The sequence below is a fragment of the Aquarana catesbeiana genome, linkage group LG04 (assembly GCF_042186555.1).
Source record: "Aquarana catesbeiana isolate 2022-GZ linkage group LG04, ASM4218655v1, whole genome shotgun sequence".
In the NCBI taxonomy this organism is placed as follows: Eukaryota; Metazoa; Chordata; class Amphibia; order Anura; family Ranidae; genus Aquarana; species Aquarana catesbeiana.
The window spans coordinates 262,517,005-262,540,268 of NC_133327.1; the positions used below are offsets into that span (position 1 = coordinate 262,517,005).

General features: G+C 42.1%; 1 protein-coding gene across 1 annotated transcript in view; it reads left to right on the top strand.

Moving 5' to 3' along the window:
- Positions 1 to 413: 413 nt before the first annotated feature.
- The window catches only part of LOC141139886 (dynein light chain Tctex-type protein 2B-like), a 28,635-nt gene continuing 5,784 nt past the window's right edge, over positions 414 to 23,264 (top strand). The window contains exons 1-4 of the mRNA XM_073626435.1: positions 414 to 591; positions 5,500 to 5,633; positions 8,778 to 8,847; positions 19,922 to 19,985. Of these exons, the coding sequence (XP_073482536.1) occupies positions 509 to 591; positions 5,500 to 5,633; positions 8,778 to 8,847; positions 19,922 to 19,985 (351 nt within the window). The 5' untranslated portion in view covers positions 414 to 508. The remainder of the gene's footprint in view (positions 592 to 5,499; positions 5,634 to 8,777; positions 8,848 to 19,921; positions 19,986 to 23,264) is intronic.

Here is a 23,264-nt window from a genome sequence, read left to right on the forward strand (position 1 = left end):
AGTAGATTAAAGACAGAGAGTAAATAATTGCACAGTGGTGTTTTGGACTGTTTCACCATTTTATGGAATGTATCCATATAATTCTATAATTGCATTATTCACTAATTTTGGTTTATTTTACTATTATTTTACTATTTTACATTTTACTAAAAGTGTGTCAATAAATAAGAAAATTTGTCTGGCAGTAAGTGGGTTAAATGAGATCAATGTGTCATATAAGCTCATAGTAAGCCATTGGAGGTCCTTTAGTAGTAGTACAGGAATGAACTTGTCTGCAGCCCACTAACATGATGTAAGAATTCAGCGACACAAACAGCCTGTGATCTGTTCGGCTCTGCACAGATTCACACAGACGGAGCATTGCTGGAAAATAACAGGAAGAGCTGGGCTTCAACAAAATGGCTGCCGTAGTGCTGTAACATAATGTCTTCACGCTACAGACCCTAGTGATCAACCGGAAGCCTGGGATCGAACACGACAGGAAGAGATCGCCAAGGGGTTGGTTGTCATGGTGACGGACAAGCTGTTCAGCGCTACAATGGGGGAAAGTGGGGAAAATTCCTATGTTATTCGTCCGAACTTCCAGCACAAGTAAGTGTGGATGGCATGGTAGTGTGGATTGGAGTGATTGTACTGGAGCATGGGTGGGGGGCTGATTGATTACTCACCTCTATCGCATTGTTTGGATATATTGTCCTTTCAGGTGTATATTTCTCATGTACAGGTGTCTATTTCTAAAGGCATTGTTTTTTTTTCTGGCACAAACATATCTGCATAAGTTATCAGTAAAATGCTTGTATTGGCAGTTCACACCAGAATGCAGTGTGGGAATTGCGCGCTCTGTGTGCGTTTCCTGCACCGCGTTCAAAACTTACTGCGGTTGCGATCTGTAGCAAGTGCCAATATTAACTCCAGGCTCCTTTAGAGACAAATAACAGCAGCTACAAATACTGTAGCCCACTGTGTATATACGTCATTACTTTGATCTTATATACCGTTGTTATGCTGCCATAACCCCCGTATTTTTTTACACAGTGGGCGTTTTTCGGGATCCGATAAAGTGGTCCCGGTGGCGGATTCGCACGGGATCACTTTTATAGGGAGAGGTGCCCCACTTACCGGATCCATCTGTAAAGGGGGAAACGATCCGATCCTCGGGAGCGATGGGCAGAAAGTTGAGTGATGGCTATCACTCGACTCTATGCCTATGAAGGACCGAATCGACGTCTGATGTCACTTCTGCCTAACGAACTTAAAGGGACAATTTTTTAATTTTTTTCTAATACAAGGGATGTTTACATTCATTGCAATAGGAATAAAGTGATCAAATTTTTTTTTTTTTAAAGGGACAGTGTAAAAATAAAAAGTAAAATAAATAAGAAAAAAAAATGGAAAGCGCTCTGTCCCTCCGAGCTAGCGCGCAGAAGCGAATACATATACGTAAGTCGCACGCACATATTTAAACGGTATTCAAACCACACGTGAGGTTAGAGCGAGAGCAATAATTCTAGCACTAGACCTCTGTAACTCTAAACAGGTAACCCATAAGAATTTTTAAAGCGTCGCCTATGGAGATTTTTGAGTACCGTAGTTTGTCGACATTTGGCGAGCGTGCGCAATTTTAAAGCATGACATGTTAGGTATCTATTTACTCGGTGTAACATCATCTTTCACGTTATACAAAAAAATATGGCTAACTTTACTGTGTTCTTTTTTTTTTAAAAAAAAAGAGCTGCGCAAATATGGCGTGACATAAAATATTGCAATGATCTCCATTTTATTCTCTAGAGTTTCTGCAAAAAAAAAAAATATATATATATGTATATATATATATATATATATATATATATATATATATATATATATATATATATATATATATATATATATATATGTATGTGTTTGGGGGCTCTAGCAAAAAATACAGATTTTAACTTGTAAACAACAAGGTCCTTAAGTGGTTAGGACACTTACCTGTCCAGGAATCCAGCCATGTCTTCACCCCAGCTGATTTTTCACTTGGTTGTTGGTAAGGATGAGCTCTGGTGTGTTCGCACACTCCACGTGCAGAGCCTGCCAGGAAGTCGGCACTGCGCTTCGCTAATCACTGGCAGTGAGACATTTCCCGATGCACAGCTACAGAGATTGGGAAATGTCTCACTGTCTGTGATTAGCGCAGCGCAGTGCCGACTTCCTTATATTCACCCTATTTTGGATCTCAGGGGGCCTCAACAAGTTTCTGCATGTACAGAAGTTCCAGTCCGTGCAGTCAGTGGTGGCCCCTCTCCATCAGAGATTTTCTGGCATCAGTGGATATCAGAGATGTTTACCTGCACATTCATATTTTTTTCCCCACTAAACGAAGGTTTTTGCGGTTTGCAGTGAAGGATAGCCATTTTCTGTTTGTGGCCCTGCTGTTTGTTTGGCCTGTTCACAGCTCCCAGAGAGTTCTCCAAGGTCCTGGCTTTGGTTCTGGGACTCTTGCAGTCTTGAGGAATCCCTAATATAGAGTACCTAAATAACTGGCTTCGGAGGGAGCAATCTGCTTCTCTGCTGGCGACCAATGCATCTCACACAGTACACACTCAGGAGGGGTTTGGGTGGGTGAATTTACAGAAATCTGCCTTAATCCTGGATTAACTGTTGGAATATATAGACCTGACCCTGGATACTGCTCAGGCATGAGTGATCCTCCCACTGGAGAAATGTCTTGTTTATGGTCTCTAGTTGACTTATTCATGTCTCTGACAAATCCCTAATTTTGCATCTGTATGAGAAAGAAGATTGTGGCTTCCTTCGAGGCGGTACCTTTAACCCAATTTCATTCTGGGCCTCTAGAGTGGAATATGTTGGTGGCTTGGGACAAGAGAACGCAATAGTTTAACTTCCCAATGTCCTTACATCCCAGCATGATCCCGTCTAGACTGGTGGTAATCCTTACAGATGCTAGAAATGGGAAAGTCCTTTCTCCCCTCTCCTGGAAGATTCTGATGACACACCAGCCTGCCAGGTTTTGGTGTGTTCTGGACATTCTCTTGGTCCATGAAACTTGATCACTGCAAGGGAGGTTGTTGTCCATTAACATCCTGGAGCTGAAGATGATTCATCTTGCTCTTCTGTATTGGTCGGAGTAGCTAAATGGCCTTGCTGTAAGGGTCTAATCAGACAACACCATGGCGGTGGCATACATAAATCATTAATAGATTGATCCATTGAAACCATGGACTTTTAAGGTGTTCACAGACAACAGACTTAACTTGGTCAAAGGGTAGCATACATAAATCATTAAGGAGGCACCAGAAGTCGGACCACCCAGGAGAAAGTAGATCTCATGCTGTCTTGGGTGGAACGTCATGTTCCTACATTGTCTGCCTTGCATATTCCAGGGGTTGAAAATTTGCAGGCGGATTTCCTCATGTCAATAACTGTTTCCTGGGGAGTGGGCTCTACACCCCAAGGTGTTCCAAGAACTCTGTCAACAGTGGGGGCACCCTGGATGTGCATCTTCTGGCATCCAGGCTCAATGTGAAGCTGGACAGGTTCGACTCCAGGACATCCAGTGTTTGTGGTGAATGCTCTGAAGACACTGTTGAACCAGTTCTCCTTGATTTATGCCTTTCTACCATTACAGCTTTTACCTTGTTTGCTTCTCAGGATTCGGGTGGAAGGAACTCCAGCGATTCTAGTTGCTCTGGCTTGGCCCAGGAGAACGTGATATTCTGACTTTTTGATCATGGTTGCGGACAGTCCTTGGATCCTTTTGGATTGACACAACCTTCTGTCACAAGTTTGTCTTCCATCCTTGTTTACAGTTGCTGACTCTGACAGCGTGGCGGGCAGTCTGATTCAGTCATTTCTACCTTGCTGAAAGCCAAGATGGTGACTTCAAGGAAGCTTTACCACTGTACATGGAAATCTTACATTGCTTGGTGTGAAGCTAAGGGGTTTCATCCTCACAAGTATGTTATGGGTTGCATCTTGTCCTTTCTACAATCTGGAGTAGACCAGAGATTGGGTTGAAGTATGATCAAGAGTCAGGACTCAACTTGGTACTTTAGTGGGATTTCAACTTGGTACAATCTCCTTTGAACCCATTTGGGATCTCCCTTTAGCCCTTCTAATGGATTCGGTTTTATAGAGTTTCAGAATTGGCTGCCTTTTTTCTGTAAAGAACCATTCATGGTGTTTTACTGTGACTAGGTGGTTCTTTGGCCTAAGCCATTTTTTGCCTGAGGTGGTTTCTTCTTACCACCTAAATCAGGACATTGTGTTGCCATGATTTTGTCCTAAGCCATGAACGTGGGGGGGGGACAAGATTCATATGGAAATGGTTTGTGCAATCATCAGTTATCAGTCTTCGGCAGTTTCATTCACTTTTTGTTTTTCTTAAGGGTCCAAAGAATGGTCACACAGCTTCCAAATCTGTGATTTCTCTATGGACTTATCAGATTATTTCTCAAAGCTTAAGATCCAAGAGGAAAAGTTCCACCGTTTCCAGTGATGGCTCATTCTACCAGGAATCTCTGCCTCCTGGGCTATTCGTCATCAAGCTTCAGTACTTCCAAGTTTTTAAAGCCACTACCTGGTTTTCAGGTCATACTTTTACCAGATGAATGTTAGAGCCACTGAGGACGCTACCTTTGGTTAACGTGTGTTGCAGGCTGTTTAGTGAGTTTCTATCCTGTTCTGGTTTATTTGTAAGGGGCTTGTTGCCATGTTGCACTCTCCTCAGATTCATTGCTTTGGGACATCCCTGTCATAAGGATTCTGAGACACTTTGTGTTCCATGATGTATGATAAACAAATTAGGATTTTTGGTTTACCTGTACAATCCGTTTCTTGGAGTACATCATGGGACATATACATCCTGTCTTCTGGATTATGGCTTACTACAAAAACTGAAGCCTTTCTTAAAGTGGAGGTGTTATGTCTGGTAGGAGACTTCCTGCTTTTTTTGCCATCGTCAAATCACCTGAGGGTGGCAACATAACCTTGCTGTAAGGATTCTGAAGATGTTCTGTGTCCTGGTGATATATTCCAACAAAAGGATTTTACAGGTAAACCAAAAGTCCTAATTTTATTTTCTATGTAATCTATAGACAAATGAAACCATGTTTTATTATAATTTTTTTTAAAGTGTTAATGTTAAAAAAATAGTTTTTTACTGTAAAATAAAAAAGTATACAGTTAATTCTATAATTTTGTCCCATTTATGACGACACTAAAATGTTGTTTCTGGTATGCAAGTTATTTGCAAACGGAAAAGGACTTTTTTAAAATTTTCGTATTTTGTTTTTTAGCAAAGAAAAAAATATATATCTAAATAAAAAATTTAGCAGGAAAATAATAACTAAGGGGAAAAAAGAGCTGATTAAGGTAATAAAGGGTTAAATAGCAATACATTATATTTACAATTGTTTTTATTTTTTACTTGTAAGGTTTCTTTAATTAACATGAATGGATTTTATTGGTATAAATTAGACTACAATTGATTTTCAGATTTAGAACTGCAACAGTAAAGGACTGCATTCGATCTGTTTTGAAGGAGGAACTGAAAAGCAAGCAGTATATTCCAGAGGAGGTTCCACAACTGACTCGATTTTTGTCAGAGACGATAAAGGATAAACTGAAAGGTATTAAAAAGAAGAGGAAATATGTTAAAGGAGTGCTAAAGTCACATTTGTTAAATTTAATATTTTTATAGAGCATTGAGCACTGAATCAAAACTCTGTATTAGTATTGTTCAAATATTTTTTCTTACTTTGAAAATATATGCATATCCTAAAGCTGGCCATAAGTGGTTCAAATATCAGCCAGGTCAGCAGGCACTGACTCAGTTTCAAACCATGTATGGGCAAGCTGATTGTACCCAAGTTGATCCATTTAAGATATAGCCGCTAGCAATAATCGCTGTGTTTTCCTGGCATGGATGTCTCCCCGCGAAAGCTGGACACAAGGTCACAGCGAGGAATGAATAAGAGCAACTTCTTGCAAAGAAAATGCACAAGGAGTGCAAGCTCGCGGTGTTAGGACAGGTTTCTCTTTCCAAAGCAAGAGCCAGTTTACTGTCCTTCAGACTTTAGCGGGGCCAGACTGTGCCCAGTGGGGAGTAATCATTCTTGCTAAAAGGGAAGGAGATGACCACCCCCTGTGATGTGATTGTAAAGTTGCATGGAGCTGTAGGGAAACATTCAGCAAGTAAGAATGGTTAGTGGGAAACAACAGAGAGAGGACAGCGATAGAAACTCTTTGTCTACCTTTCCCAAAGAAAGAGTGAAATAAAAAGGCTGGGATCGTTTCTGTTCTAAGCTGGAGAAAATCTCACTAGTATTCCCCTATCTCCAGGTGTTATGGTGAACCTTTAATGTGAAGAAGGTTTCTGAGCAGGCCCACTGGGCTTAGAGGTAGAAGGTCTGCCAAAAAAGGATGGACTTTGCAGTAGGTGACAATGCCTGGAAGGGGCGAACAGAGCGGATACATCAAAGGGAGTTGGATACACCAACTGTCCTTGATTTTGAGGGACTGCCCCTGATTTGGAACAAAGTTCCTCTGTCCCTCTTTCCTCCTCATTTGTCCCTCATTTTGGTCTGATCTATATAGTTGTATATAAAATGCACTAAAGTGTTTCCCAGTGCTAAACCCTTTATCCAATTTCTAAATTGCTGCATTTGTAAATGTTAAAAGCCAGTATAGAGGCATAGTAGTGGTAAAAAAAAGCACTTGTGGGTTTAACTTACATATTTTTTTTTTTGTTTATCTGTCCTTTAGATGGGCATGCCAGGGAGGTGTCCCCTATGCCTACATACTTTTGCTAATAGGTGTCCCTTGTTCCCATCTCAAAAAGTTGGGATGTATGTGAACTGTCTCCTGAAACAAATAGTTCTTCAGTCTAGTTCGTCATAGTCTGGACAACAGATGAAGTAGCAATAGTTGGCTCTGCAGGGACCACACCTGCAAGAGCAAAGGATGACTTCAGAAGTCTACAAATGCCTATCAACAGAATCCTTAAAAGGAGGAAATGCCCTCAATAGAAATAGTAGATTACCGTATGTACTCGAGTATAAGCCGAGTTTTTCAGCACATTTTTTTTGTGCTAAAAAAGCCCCCTCGGCTTATACTCGAGTCACTGTGCCCATCTGCAGCCTCATGCGCCTGATCGCCCGGCGCTGTGACATGCAGTCTAGTCGGTGGCAGTCCAGTGTAACAAAGCCCCGCCTTCTCTTCATCCTCGTCCATGATAGGCGGAACACTGATTTGCTTCTGGGAAACTGAATCAGTGTTCCGTCATGGACGAGGACAAGGAGGAGGTGTGGTTTTGTTACACTGGGCGGCCGCCGACTAGACTGCATGTCACAGCGCCGGTTTTATGGAGATCAGGTACATGAGGCATGCAGATGGGCATTGTTGACCCTCTTTTTCACTTACAGTAGCTGCTACATTTCTCACCCTAGGCTTATACTCGAGTCAATAAGTTTTCCCCGTATTTTGTGGTAAAATTAGGTGCCTCGGCTTATATTCGGGACGGCCTATACTCGAGTATATACAGTAATTATTTAGTTCAAAAATGGTTGGGTCGACAGTGGGAACAGTCTATTTCTTTTTGAATTTTTCTTCCAAAGAGTACAAGGCAACAAAAATGGCAGAAAAGTGAATAACCTCTCAGAGTTGGACCAGTCATTAGAGCCCAATTGCCTTAAACAAAATAGGGAAAGACTCTCTAGGAATTGCCTTATTTTTTGTGCCTATAGGTGTATGTGGAAGCTCAGCAGGGTTAAGTATATATAGCCAGAGATGGGTCCACTGTAGCCAGCATGTGACGTGAAGAATTAACCAACATTGTTTGTCCCATCCACGCTTCGCCCATCATGGTGGGCATATCCCCAAAGGAGTCTTCAGGGTCTGGGTGCCAATGGAATGGACCATGGACCTGAACCTGTATAGCACCCTGTGGCTAACTCGCTTGTTGCATGGTATACCAAGGTGTTTTACATAGCTATAGCTGCAAAGAGCCTGAAGTGATCTAGCAGGACCTTATTTTTTGACTAAAGTTCCACTTTTTTTTTTTTTTTTTTTGATCAAATAACAAATTTTGTAGGTTTTACAAAAACAAAAAATAAAAATGGTACAATAAAAAGATTGCAGCATACATTGCTGCCTCAATTTATCCATAAGCAGTATACACTGACATATTACATTATGGCTGCTTTCACACTGGGGCGTTGGGGGTAAAGCGCCACTATTTTTAGCGGTGCTTTACCATCGTTTTAGCGGCGCTATTCGGCCGCTAGCGGGGCTCTTTTAACCCCCGCTAGCGGCTGAAAAAGGGTTAAAAACGGCCACAAAGCGCCGCTGCATCGGCGGTTTGCCGGCGGTTTGGCAACGCTGTCCATTGATTTCAATGGGCAGGGGCGCTTTAGGAGCGGTGTGTACACCACTCCTACAGTGCTGCAAAGATGCTGCTTGCAGGACTTTTTTTTATTGTCCTGCAAGCGCACCGCCCCAGTGTGAAAGCACGCAGGCTTTCACACTGGAGTGAGAGGATAGGCTCTTTATAGGCGCTATGCAGGCGCTATTTTTAGCGCTATAGCGCCTGTAAAGCGCCTCAGTGTGAAAGCAGCCTTAAGTACAGTCACTTTAGATGTGTCAGTCACAATCAAGAAAAATGTTCCACATTAAGTAGAAATTTACAATCTATTTTTGTCTTATACAGGGGGACAATGTAAAAAAAATGGAGTCATAGTTTAATTATCATCATATTCTTTTGTTCTTTCCCACAGAAATGGGTTTTGATAGGTATAAGATGGTGGTTCAGGTTGTGATTGGAGAACAGAGAGGCGAAGGAGTAAAGTAAGTTTTTTTTTTTTTTTGTTTTTTTTTTTACTTCTGTTCAGTATAATTGATAGTTTTGCTATACTATCTACGTTATTGCGTTCTCTCCAGTGGACACTAAGCCTAGTTTACTAAAGTTTGGAAGTGCCAGGAAGTGTACTTTAACACCAAAGAAAATTGCCACGTATGCCCTGGTGTGTGCAAAGTGTGTACATTTTTTTTTTTTTGCTCAGTATATCAATGTGGTCAAAGTACTACATGGTTTGAAAATAACTAAAAAAATAATCTGGTTTGTGTTGTATACAGTTCACCGCTTACTAGGCATTCAAACCTTTAGGCTTTGAAAATTAGAGTGCCCCCATTTTTATGTCAAAGTACCCACTAGGGTGCATGTATCATATGCTGAGAACCACAGGCCTAATATTTTAAAAGTGTATTATAAGGTACATCTCTTAGTGCCATGCAGATTGGTATAAACAGTCTAGACCAGTGTTTCTCAACCTTTTTACCTTTTGAGGAACACCTGGCAGTAAGTCTGAGAGCTCAAGGAATCTACAGCTCACAGAACATCGATGTGATCAGCAAGCTGTAAATACAGTGAGGGAAAAAAGTATTTGATCCCCTGCTGATTTTGTACGTTTGCCCACTGACAGAGAAATGAGCAGTCTATAATTTTAATGGTAGGTTTATTTTAACAATGAGAGACAGAATAACTACAAACAAAATAGCTACAAACACATTTCAAAAAAGTTATAAATTGATTTGCATTTTAATGAGTGAAATAAGTATCTGACCCCTTCGCAAAACATGACTTTTTTTTGGTCTCATCTGACCATAACACTTTCACCCAGTTCTCCTCTGAATCATTCAGATGTTCATTACCAAACTTCAGACGGGCCTGTACATGTGCTTTCTTGAGCAGGGAAACCTTGCGGGCGCTGCAGGATTTTAGTTCTTCATGGTGTAATGTCTTACCAGTTGTATTGGAATCTGATTGATTGCTTCTGTTGACAGGTGTCTTTTATACAATTAACAAGCTGAGATTGGGAGCACTCCCTTTAACCACTTGCCGACCGCCTCACGCATATATACGTGAGCAGAGCGGCACGGGCAGGCAAAATCACGTACCTGGTACGTGATTGCCTTCCCGCGGGCGGGGGGTCCGATCGGACCCCCCCCCGGTGCCATCGGCGGTCGGCGTTTGGCTGGGAGAGTTGAGAGACGAGGGGGAGACCATCCGATCGTGGCACCCCCCTCGCGATCGCTCCCAGCCAATGAGAAACATCCCCTGCCTCTGTATAGTACACAGAGGCAGAGGATGTGATGTCATCTCTCCTCGGCTGGCCAGTTTCCGTTCCAGCACCGAGGAGAGAAGACATGTAAGTGCACCAACACACACACAACACAGTAGAACATGCCAGGCACACTAAACACCCCCGATCCCCCCCCGATCCCCCCCCCGATCGCCCCCCGATCCCCCCCCAATCACACCCCCCCCCGTCACAAACTGACAGCAAGCAGGTTTTTTTTGTTTTGTTTTGTTTTTTTCCTGATTACTGCATGGTGTCAGTTTGTGACAGTTAGCAGTGGTAGGACAGTTAGTATTAGCCCCCTGTAGGTCTAGGGTACCCCCCTAACCCCCCCTAATAAAGTTTTAACCCCTTGATCACCCCCTGTCACCAGTGTCGCTAAGCGATCATTTTTCTGATCGCTGTATTAGTGTCGCTGGTGACGCTAGTTAGGAACGTAAATATTTAGGTTCGCTGTCAGCGTTTTATAGCGACAGGGACCCCCATATACTACCTAATAAATGTTTTAACCCCTTGATTGCCCCCTAGTTAACCCTTTCACCACTGATCACCGTATAACTGTTACGGGTGACGCTGGTTAGTTTGTTTATTTTTTTTAGTGTCAGGGCACCCGCCGTTTATTACTGAATAAAGGTTTAGCCCCCTGATCGCCCGGCGGTGATATGCGTCGCCCCAGGCAGCGTCAGATTAGCGCCAGTACCGCGAACACCTACGCACGCACCGTACACGCACCGTACACCTCCCTTAGTGGTATAGTATCTGAACACATCAATATCTGATCCGATCAGATCTATACTAGCGTCCCCAGCAGTTTAGGGTTCCCAAAAACGCAGTGTTAGCGGGATCAGCCCAGATACCTGCTAGCACCTGCGTTTTGCCCCTCCGCCCAGCCCACCCAAGTGCAGTATCGATCGATCACTGTCACTTACAAAACACTAAACGCATAACTGCAGCGTTCGCAGAGTCAGGCCTGATCCCTGCGATCGCTAACAGTTTTTTTGGTAGCATTTTGGTGAACTGGCAAGCACCAGCCCCAAGCAGCGTCAGATTAGCGCCAGTACCACTAACACCCACGCACACACCGTACACCTCCCTTAGTGGTATAGTATCTGATCGGATCAATATCTGATCCGATCAGATCTATACTAGCATCCCCAGCAGTTTAGGGTTCCCAAAAACGCAGTGTTAGTGGGATCAGCCCAGATACCTGCTAGCACCTGCGTTTTGCCCCTCCGCCCGGCCCAGCCCAGCCCACCCAAGTGCAGTATCGATCGATCACTGTCACTTTTTTTTGTAGCGTTTTGGTGAACTGGCAAGCGCCAGCGGCCTAGTACACCCCAGTCGTAGTCATACCAGCACTGCAGTAACACTTGGTGACGTGGCGAGTCCCATAAGTGCAGTTCAAGCTGGTGAGGTGGCAAGCACAAGTAGTGTCCCGCTGCCACCAAAAAGACAAACACAGGCCCGTCGTGCCCATAATGCCCTTCCTGCTGCATTCGCCAATCCTAATTGGGAACCCACCACTTCTGCAGCGCCCGTATTTCCCCCATTCACATCCCCAACCAAATGCAGTCGGCTGCATGAGAGGCATTTATATGTCCTCCCGAGTACCCCTACCCAATGAACCCCCCCAAAAAAGATGTGTCTGCAGCAAGCGCGTATATAGACGTGACACCCGCTATTATTGTCCCTCCTGTCCTGATAATCCTGGTCTTTGCATTGGTGAATGTTTTGAACGCTACAATTCACTAGTTGAGTATTAGCGTAGGGTACAGCATTGCACAGACTAGGACACACTTTCACAGGGTCTCCCAAGATGCCATCACATTTTGAGAGACCCGAACCTGGAACCGGTTACAGTTATAAAAGTTACAGTTACAAAAAAAAAGTGTAAAAAAAAAAAAAAAAACACAAACAAAAATAAAAAAAAATAGTTGTCGTTTTATTGTTCTCTCTCTCTCTATTCTCTCTCTGGTGTTCTGCTCTTTTTTACTGTATTCTATTCTACAATGTTTTATTGTTATTATGTTTTATCATGTTTGCTTTTCAGGTATGCAATTTTTTATACTTTACCGTTTACTGTGCTTTATTGTTAACCATTTTTTTGTCTTCAGGTACGCCATTCACGACTTTGAGTGGTTATACCAGAATGATGCCTGCAGGTTTAGGTATCATCTTGGTATCATTCTTTTCAGCCAGCGGTCGGCTTTCATGTAAAAGCAATCCTCGTGGCTAATTAGCCTCTAGACTGCTTTTACAAGCAGTGGGAGGGAATGCCCCCCCCCCCCACCGTCTTCCGTGTTTTTCTCTGGCTCTCCTGTCTCAACAGGGAACCTGAGAATGCAGCCGGTGATTCAGCCAGCTGACCATAGAGCTGATCAGAGACCAGAGTGGCTCCAAACATCTCTATGGCCTAAGAAACCGGAAGCTACGAGCATTTTAGGACTTAGATTTCGCCGGATGTAAACAGCGCCATTGGGAAATTGGGAAAGCATTTTATCACACCGATCTTGGTGTGGTCAGATGCTTTGAGGGCAGAGGAGAAATCTAGGGTCTAATAGACCCCAATTTTTTCAAAAAAGAGTACCTGTCACTACCTATTGCTATCATAGGGGATATTTACATTCCCTGAGATAACAATAAAAATGATTTAAAAAAAAATATGAAAGGAACAGTTTAAAAATAAGATAAAAAAGCAAAAAAATAATAAAGGAAAAAAAAAAAAAAAAAAAAAAGCACCCCTGTCCCCCCTGCTCTCGCGCTAAGGCGAACGCAAGCGTCGGTCTGGCGTCAAATGTAAACAGCAATTGCACCATGCATGTGAGGTATCACCGCGAAGGTCAGATCGAGGGCAGTAATTTTAGCAGTAGACCTCCTCTGTAAATCTAAAGTGGTAACCTGTAAAGGCTTTTAAAGGCTTTTAAAAATGTATTAATTTTGTTGCCACTGCACGTTTGTGCGCAATTGTAAAGCATGTCATGTTTGGTATCCATGTACTCGGCCTAAGATCATCTTTTTTATTTCATCAAACATTTGGGCAATATAGTGTGTTTTAGTGCATTAAAATTTAAAAAAGTGTGTTTTTTCCACAAAAAATGCGTTTGAAAAATCGCTGCGCAATTACTGTGTGAAAAAAAAAAATGAAACACCCACCATTTTAATCTGTAGGGCATTTGCTTTAAAATAATATATAATGTTTGGGGGTTCAAAGTAATTTTCTTGCAAAAAAAAATAATTTTTTCATGTAATCAAAAAGTGTCAGAAAGGGCTTTGTCTTCAAGTGGTTAGAAGAGTGGGTGATGTGTGACGTAAGCTTCTAAATGTTGTGCATAAAATGCCAGGACAGTTCAAACCCCCCCAAATGACCCCATTTTGGAAAGTAGACACCCCAAGCTATTTGCTGAGAGGCATGTCGAGTCCATGGAATATTTTATATTGTGACACAAGTTGCGGGAAAGAGACAAATTTTTTTTTTTTTTTTTTTTTTTTGCACAAAGTTGTCACTAAATGTTATATTGCTCAAACACGCCATGGGGATTTGTGAAATTACACCCCAAAATAAATTCTGTTGCTTCTCCTGAGTACGGGGATACCACATGTGTGAGACTTTTTGGGAGCCTAGCCGCGTACGGGACCCCGAAAACCAAGCACCGCCTTCAGGCTTTCTAAGGCCGTAAATTTTTGATTTCACTCTTCACTGCCTATCACAGTCTCGGAGGCCATGGAATGCCCAGGTGGCACAAAACCCCCCCAAATGACCCCATTTTGGAAAGTAGACACCCCAAGCTATTTGCTGAGAGGTATAGTGAGTATTTTGCAGACCTCACTTTTTGTCACAAGGTTTTGAAAATTGAAAAAAGAAAAAAAAAAAAATTTTTTTCTGGTCTTTCTTCATTTTCAAAAACAAATGAGAGCTGCAAAATACTCACCATGCCTCTCAGCAAATAGCTTGGGGTGTCTACTTTCCAAAATGGGGTCATTTGGGGGGGGGTTGTGCCATCTTGGCATTTTATGGCCTTCAAAACTGTGATAGGTAGTGAGGAGTGAAATCAAAAATGTATGCCCTTAGAAATCCTGAAGGTGGTGCTGGGTTTTCGGGGCCCCGTACGCGGCTAGGCTCCCAAAAAGTGCCACACATGTGGTATCCCCGTACTCAGGAGAAGCAGCTGAATGTATTTTGGGGTGCAATTCCACATATGCCCATGGCCTATGTGAGCAATATATCATTTAGTGACAACTTTTTGTAAATTTTTTTTTTTTTTTTTGTCATTATTCAATCACTTGGGACAAAAAAAATAAATATTCAATGGGTTCAACATGCCTCTCAGCAATTTCCTTGGGGTGTCTACTTTCCAAAATGGGGTCATTTGGGGGGGGTTTGTACTGCCCTGCCATTTTAGCACCTCAAGAAATGACATAGGCAGTCATAAACTAAAAGCTGTGTAAATTCCAGAAAATGTACCCTAGTTTGTAGACGCTATAACTTTTGCGCAAACCAATAAATATACGCTTATTGACATTTTTTTTACCAAAGACATGTGGCCGAATACATTTTGGCCTAAATGTATGACTAAAATTTAGTTTATTGGATTTTTTTTATAACAAAAAGTAGAAAATATCATTTTTTTTCAAAATTTTCAGTCTTTTTCCGTTTATAGCGCAAAAAATAAAAACGGCAGAGGTGATCAAATACCATCAAAAGAAAGCTCTATTTGTGGGAAGAAAAGGACGCAAATTTCGTTTGGGTAGAGCATTGCATGACCGCGCAATTAGCAGTTAAAGCGACGCAGTGCCGAATTGTAAAAAGTGCTCTGGTCAGGAAGGGGGTAAATCCTTCCGGGGCTGAAGTGGTTAAGAGAGTGCTCTTAATCTCAGCTCGTTACCTGTATAGAAGACACCTGAGAGACAGAAATCTTTCTGATTGATAGGGGATGAAATATTTATTTTACTCATTAAAATGTAAATACATTTATAACTTTTTTGAAATGCTTTTTTCTGGATATTTTTGTTGATATTCTGTCTCACTGGTAAAATAAACTTACCATTAAAATTAGACTGATAATTTCTTTGTCAGTGGGCAAATGTACAAAATCAGCAGGTGATCAAATACTTTTTTCCCTCACTATTTAACAACTAATATGCTTAGAAATAGCATTAAGCAATAGAATACATTTTAAAATGTACCTCCTTAATGTGAAACGTATTCTTGCTTTTTTTTTCAGAGATGCTCAATTCTGGGTCAAACCTAAGATAAGCAGTGTACAGGGGGTCAGCAGGGCAGAGAACAGGGGATTTAGCAGGGAACAGTACGGGGGGGGGTACAGGGGGGCTAGGAAAGAATAGTATGAAGGGGGGAACAGTACAGGGGGGTCCAGGAGGGAACAGTGCGGGGGGGGGCAGGAGGGAACAGTGCAGGGGGGCCAGGAGAGCATAGCATAGGGGGGTCAGGGAACCCCGGTTGAGAAACACTGGTCTAGACAGTTTAAGACCCCTTTCACACTGGAGGCGTTTTTTATTGGTGCCTGTAAAGCACCTGAAAAATGTCTCCCAAGCCTCCCCAGTGTGAGACCCCAAGTGATTTTCACACTGGGGCGCTGCGCTGGCAGGATGTTAAAATAAAGTCCTGCAAGCGGTGTCTTTGGGGCGGTGGAGGAGCGGAGTGTATATACCGCTCCTCCACCCCCCCTGCCCATTGAAATGAATGGGCACCGCTGCTGAAGCGCCTGCAAAGCGCTTCAAAAGCAGCACTTTTCGTGCCCATTTAACCCTTTCTTCAGCCGTGAGTGGGTGTTAAAACGACAGTAAAGCGCTGCTAAAACTATGTATGTACTAAGTATGTACTGTATAGTTCTATGGAGTCTGTCAACCATTATTATTAGCAAAGTGGGCCTGTGAGAGCTGAAAATAACAGTTATATGGCTGAAATTAGAGGTGCACTAAATGGAAATTTTGGTACCGAAAATGCAGGATGCACTTGGCCGAAAACCGGAGCCGCAAATTACAGTTTTTAAAAAATATTACTATTTTTTTATATATATATATATATATATTTGTATTACATTCACCTTTTTACTTAATATCATTATTGGCACCTTTAGCGCAAGAAAAGCTCAAGAAAATTGTATCCCTTTAAATTCTATGTATGTCTTCACACTGGTCTGTTGGGCTTCCATTGTGGTGTTAAAAATCCAGCTTGGTGCATTTTTGGTCAGTTAAAAAAACACACAAAAAAATGCACATCCCAGTTCAAATGCATTGAAAACGTAGCAAGAACGCATCAATAATGTGATGTGGTTTCTGGGTCACATGGCCTATGGAAAATACACTATAAGCACTAAAATTGGCCCAAAATCGCAATGAATTTGCAGTAAAATCGAGGCAAAATCACTGCGACTTCACAGCAAAATCACCGCAAATTAGCAGTAAAATTGTGATGCATTTTCTGTGCCATTATCTCTTATCGGACAAATACCGATAACCCCATTTTCGCCCAAAATGTTTCGGCGGCTGAAATTTGGTGCATCCCTAGCTGAAAGTAACTATTATTGAAGCCAGATAACACTTGCAATATAGTTTAATGAATTGCGCCTTATGAGAGTCTTTCTGTGAAAGTGTTTTGGTGTATTACAGGGAATCATTTTGATGGTCCCTGGACTTCTCTTAGAATCCTAAAATTCTTATAGTTTACAGCAGGAGTATATTTTCCTAAAAATAATACACCTCATTGTTCCACCTTTAAATTCCTGCCATTTCTGTCTATAAATACACATTCTGGCATGAGGGAGATTTACTAAAACTGGTGCAGCTGTGCATGGTAGCCAATCAGCTTCTAACTTCAGTTTGTTCAATTAAGGTTTGTAATAAAAAGTGGAAGCCTAAATAGTCTGACAGAAATGCCCCCTTGAGCATTTGTCCATTTTCAGATGTCGATTTGTGGGGTGGGAGCCTTATTTTAGCTAGAGTTCATCCTGGTATGTCTGTTTTTTTTTTTTTTTTTTTGTATTCCTCTATCTCAAATAATATTTGTCAGTGTCTGATTTCCCTGACAGTCGTGGTTTGTGTCCATGTCTTTTAGTCTGTGTGAGTTTAGTTTTGGTGTAACATTATTATTAATAATATGAGCAGTAGTAGTGATAATATTATTTTGATGCTTTAAAGCGGAGCTCCACCCAAAAAAAGGAAGCTTCACTTATTTGCCTTCTCCCTGCTCCACTGCCACATTTGGCACCTTTCGGGAGGAGGTGGGAACAGGTACCTGGTTTTGACCGATACCCGCTCCCACTTCCAGGTGACTTCGCTGTGGCAAAGTCATCCAGAAGTTCGTCCCCCTCCTCCTTCCCCAGTTGCTGTGCCATGTACAAAGCGCAGTGTGCTTCACGCATGCGCAGTAGGGAACCGGCTGGGAAGCCACAAGGCACCCGAGGGCCAATTGAAAAATTGTCTGGTGAAGACACAGCTGGATTCGTGGACAGGTAAGTGTCCTAATATTAAGTCAGCAACTACAGTATTTGTAGCTGCTGACTTTTATTTTCTTGTGACGGAGCCTGGAGCTCCTCTTTAAGGCTGGATTCACACCTATGCATTTTTAGTGCTTTTTGCATTTTGCAGATTTGCACTACAGTCCATCCACCATGGTTTCCTATGGAACACATTCTGTAGTGCAAATCTGCAAAATGCAAAAAGCACTAAAAATTCATAGGTGTGAATCCAGCTTAAGGCTCTAGGAAGGAACTATAAGGCTCCAGTCACACCTAGGCGATTTGAATCGCGGGCAGAATTGCTGCGATTCTGCTTGCAATTCCAAAATCGCAGCAAGATGTGGGACGCATTTGCGATGTAGTTATTTCTTAATGGCACCCCAAACACTTTTTGCAATTCTACGGCGATCGTCCAGCGATAAAATGCACTACAATCACTGCAAAAATCAAAACGCCAAACGCTCCTGGCTCTGTGCCAAAAATTGCTACATGAGCTTTCATTGGAGCGGAGTAAGGCCCATTCAAATGTGTGGTGCTGCTCCAAAAACTCTCCACTAAAAAGTACAAAAACGCAGAAAAAAAAAAAAAAAAACGTGCTGCAGAAGCTGTAGCTGTGCTACGCTCAGGTGTGAATGGAGCCTTAAAGTGGATGTAAACCCGATTCATGAAATATGACCTATGCACATATATCTGCAGTGTTTTCTTATCTCTTTCTAAAGCTCTAAGTCCTGTGTGTTTCCGCTGTTTTGTTGCTCTGTTATCAGCATGATAACTTTTGACAAGTTCTCCGAGACGGGAGATCAAAGCAGCTGAAAATGTGTGTCGGGGAGGTTGCTATACTCAGATTAGCTTGTCTTGTCACAGCACAGCTCTGAAACTATCTTCATTCTTCTACCTATGTGGAGGGGGGTGTGTGCCTTTCCTCCAATCAGTTGTCTCCCAGCGTAAGCCAAGATTACACTTCCACTGCTGAATGAGGAAGTAAAAATTCTAACACAATGTGCACTTCCTAAATAATATAGCAAGCTGAAGACAGCAGATACACATGTAAAACTTATGTAGGAAGATTTGTTTCATCTCTGTGTATAATCAGAGGCTGTTCACTTCACTGGGTATATGTGTGGGTTGACATCCACTTTAATGTTCAGTTACCATTGCAAAAACACGTTCAGACATTTTTATCTCATCACTAATCTCTTTTGAACCCCACTTTCATCTTGTACTATACCCTTGATGACATTCATAATTTATTGTGTAAAATCTTAATTTTTAAAATAAACAATTAATACGGGGTGTACCCATGACACTAGTGACACACCCCGCATTATGGATTTTTTTTAAACAGAGAACACATTGGGAGCTTTCTGTCTGTCTGCAACTCTGATTGAAATTCCATATACCCATCTAAACAGTCCTTTGTCTCATTCAATTTTATGGGTACATTTTAGTTTGCACAACTGAGCTCAGTAACCACACAGGCTTTTTAAATGGAACAAGAATAGGCATGTAAACCAGTAAAAGAGTCTAGAGCTCCACCTTCAGCCAGTAAATGTAAGTGTCATATTCATATGTGTTATAATTCAAGTTATGCTCATCCTCCTCCTTCCATCTACTGTAACCTTATTGGCAGTTTTTTTTTTTTCTGGGAGTGGGTACCCTCTAAAAGGTACCTGCTCCTACTTTCACAATTCTTGCCTAGTGTTTAGCATTTATTGGATCCCAGTAACAGAGTACACATCATTCAAAGTATATACAAAAAAAAACAATAAGAACCCCTAGAATAGGTTCTTCTGTTTATGAAGTTGGCAGCTATGTATGGACTCCACATCTATGTGTCTTTCATGCATAGGCATGCAATCCATTTATACTCTATACCAGGCGTCAGTAAATGGTGTCACTGTACCATCCAGACTGAGTCACTGTCCCATTCAGACTGCCACAGGCCTGCCAAAAAAGTTTTTAGTTCCAAATATAAAAAAATAAAGAAAGTAGAACAACACTATACATTTCTATAAAAAGTTCAATTTGTTGGGTGGATTCATAGGTGGATGCTTATGTGTCATATTGTTGTCACTGATACTTTCATGGCCTTTTACACTTAGTCATCTAGTCATGGCAGACATGTACCTATTGGGAAGTACTGTTCTCTGGGTTTTCTATGACTGTAAATACAGGCTGCCTGGACAGTAACTTAGTTGCAGGGAAGTTGGACTAGGGTGGAAGATGCATCTTTGTAAATTCATCTTTCAGTAGCCCTTTTCTGCCATTTACAAGAAGCTTTATATTCATTTTCTTTCCTTACAGAATGGCTGCCAGGTGCTTCTGGGATGCAGATACCGATAGTTACGCTGAAGAGGTTTTCATGAATGTAAGATATATCATAATTCTCTACTAACCTTTCAAACTCTACTCTAGAGATTTAAATCGTGTTTTTTTGTAAATACAGTGGTACCTTGGATTACGAGCATAATTCGTTCCAGAAGAATGCTTGTAATCCAAAGCACTCATATATCAAAGTGAGTTTCCCCATAGAAGTCAATGGAAACTTAGAAAATTTGTTCCACAGTGACTTCTATTGTATGCAGTACCGCATGTGGCCAGAGGTGGGGGAGGGGGGCGCCGGAGACACTTGGAAACACTCGGAAACTGCTCAGATGCACTCGGGAACTGAGTATTTCCGAGTGCATCCGAGCGGCTCCGAATGTTACCGGCACCTCTGGCCAAATGCGGTACTGCACACTGCAGAGGCTTAAATCCTGCTCGTTTTGCGAGACAACTCTCGCAAACCAAGTCAGGATTTTTAAAAAATAATAGCTCGTATTGCGAAATGCTTGTTAATCGTGTTACTCGCAATCCAAAGTATTATTGTGAATGAAATAGATATACAGTACAGTGTCAATTGCAAAGCTTGCTGTACTTTCATTAAAAACTAATATTAAAACATCTGGTAGACCTTGGCAGCCGTAGGGTGTCCCTGTCACTACAGGATTACTTGTAAACAAATCCAGCCTGTAAAAGGAGAACGTCTATAGTTACCTTTCTGGCAGCCTGTGTCTATAAAGTCTGCCGCTTTGTTGCTTTCTGAACTCTTCAAGCATTCAGTATGCAACACACCCTGAAGTGGCAAACAACTGCAGTGGCTGCAGAGGGGCAGCAAAGCAACGGACATTGAAAACGGGCTGTCGAAAAGGTAAGCACAGTATAGATACTCTTCTTTTACTTCTGGACTTTGAAAAAACGACTAGTCACCAGTATTGCAGGTGGTCTACCTGCATTACAAACTTACTGGTCTGCACTGTGTCTCTGTGTGAAGGCAGCCATCTTGGTAGAAGCACGATTTTGTTTCCCATTGTTAGAGCCTTCAGCGAGGAGATCAGAGAGCAACACAGTAGTGATACTACAGATGTACAGTTATGAGAAGTGAGAAGTCAAGAGGTAATTTTTTTAAGGGTACTGGCATACGCAGTACGTGCCTATTGTATGGTATCCATCATAATCTTTCTCTCTCCACTATAATAAAAGCGAGGACTGTACTTCTCATCTCCACCAGGGGTGAGTATCGGTATTTAGATCTACAAGGATGCACCACATACAAGAAAAATACTAATAGTGCAGTATTTAAAGCGGACCTTCAGTAATTTTTTCAACTTTCCATCTACTAAATCCTCTGCCCTTGTTGTTTTATCTTTGTATAGTAAAACATTTTTTTTCTGCCAGTAAATACCTTATACAGCCCACTTCCTCCTTCTTGTCTAGTCATTAGCCTAGGCATATGACATCATGCACAGCTCTCTCTCTCTCACTCTCTTGTTAGAGTTTGCAAGGAAGGGAGGGGGGATGAGTCATAAGAAGGCCAATGAAAGCTGCAGAGCTAGAGGTGTGCCTCTGTGTGTCTGTGTAAATCCAGGAAGTGAACAGGCAGCAGCTTCAGCTGTCCACAGTTAAAGTGGCTACAGGCAGACTTGGTGGAGGGAAATTTCTGCCACATATTTGGCAAGTACAGAATCACAGTATATATAAAATAATATGAAAAGTGATTGGAGGGAAGCTTCAGAATGGCAAAGATGTTTTTATTACAAATGATGTGAGCAGACTGCATTTCCTATTTAATGGTGATTCACAATACATAAATAAGTTTAAAAAAAATCCACAGAAAAATGAAATAACAGATGCTTCTAGACTTAGATAGGAAACCACCAGTCCAGCATGGAATGGCAGCAGGACCTCTGCAATGCCACCTACTGCCAACAGTCAATCACTAAGAGAGCAGACCTGATGGCAAACTGGTGTTTCTGAATGTCCACCAGGCTTTGCCCACCCAGCTTCAAAACTTCTTGGTCACTGTGCTGCCTGTGTGACAGCTGCAGCTGGGGGGAGGGAACTCGGCTACACTGAGAATGGAGTGTCCTTATGGACATTCTGGCCTCAGTATGCCCAGTGATTGCCCCAAATTTATGTACACCACTTACACCAACATTTGTTGTGTGGAGGCAGAACAGAATTCTAGAGTATCATAGATATTCTTTACGAATTCCCTGATGATCTCACCTTATCCATTCACAGAACACCTTGTACTGAGTGAAAAGCCAAGGCTTTTGTGGATGGATGAGGAGAGAGGGAGGAGAATGTAGACTATACTATCCTGCATTGTACTAGCTGGAACTCTCCGTCTCCGTGCCGAAAGAAGAGCACTGTGATTAGTATCTGACGTCAATGAAGCTGTCATTTGTATAGTACAGAGCATCTCTGTGGGCATCTCTAAGATTTCTATTGTTATAGTAATTAGGAATGATTCCTTTTAAATTGTTAGGACTTGTTCACAATAATGTGCTGAGAAATACAGATACAAGCTGACCTGTGTAGGTCAAACAAAGACATATTTTGTTCTGTAAATCTTTCACTACGCTGTCTAAGGAGTGTGCCCAACCTGCAGCATGATTCAAGAAGCCACTTTGAAGTATTTCTTTCTCGAACATCACGGGACACAGAGCCACAGTAATTACTGATGGGTTATATAGGTATCACTGGTGATTGGACACTGGCACACCCTATCAGGAAGTTCAACCCCCTATATAATCCCTCCCCCTTGCAGGGATACCTCAGTTTTTACGCCAGTGTCTTAGGTGATGGACGTGTAAAGATGGCCTGTGCTGAGCTCCAAAGGGAATATCCTAAGATCCTATACTGGGGCAAGCCAGGCGAACCGGATCCATTCAAAGTGTCTTTTCATGGCCGAATTGAATGGTACCCGGGCCTCGTGTCCGAAGAAACGAGGTTTTACCCGTAATGCTTCTCTTTTTAGAGAGCTGGACCCCGCAGATCAGAAAATGGCTTTAAACTTCCTAATTTCTGGCGAGGTGCTTTACGGTCTCAGAACTGTTGGATCCCCTTACTGATGGGGGCCCCAGTCTCTGACGGTTTTTTCAAACGGAGCCCACCGTGAGAGGTGAAGATTGGGTCTGTGTAAACAGCACCCTGCGGCTGGATAAGGTAAGAGGAGATTCCACAGAATTTTTGAGTTCTAGTGGCTTTTCTCCTTTAAGGTAAATGCATGCTATGCCTATTGTGACCATCGGGGGCTGCCAAGAGCACAAACCTACACATGCTGACTCTGTCTCAGGTGTTGTAATCGCTGTTTATGTCCCAG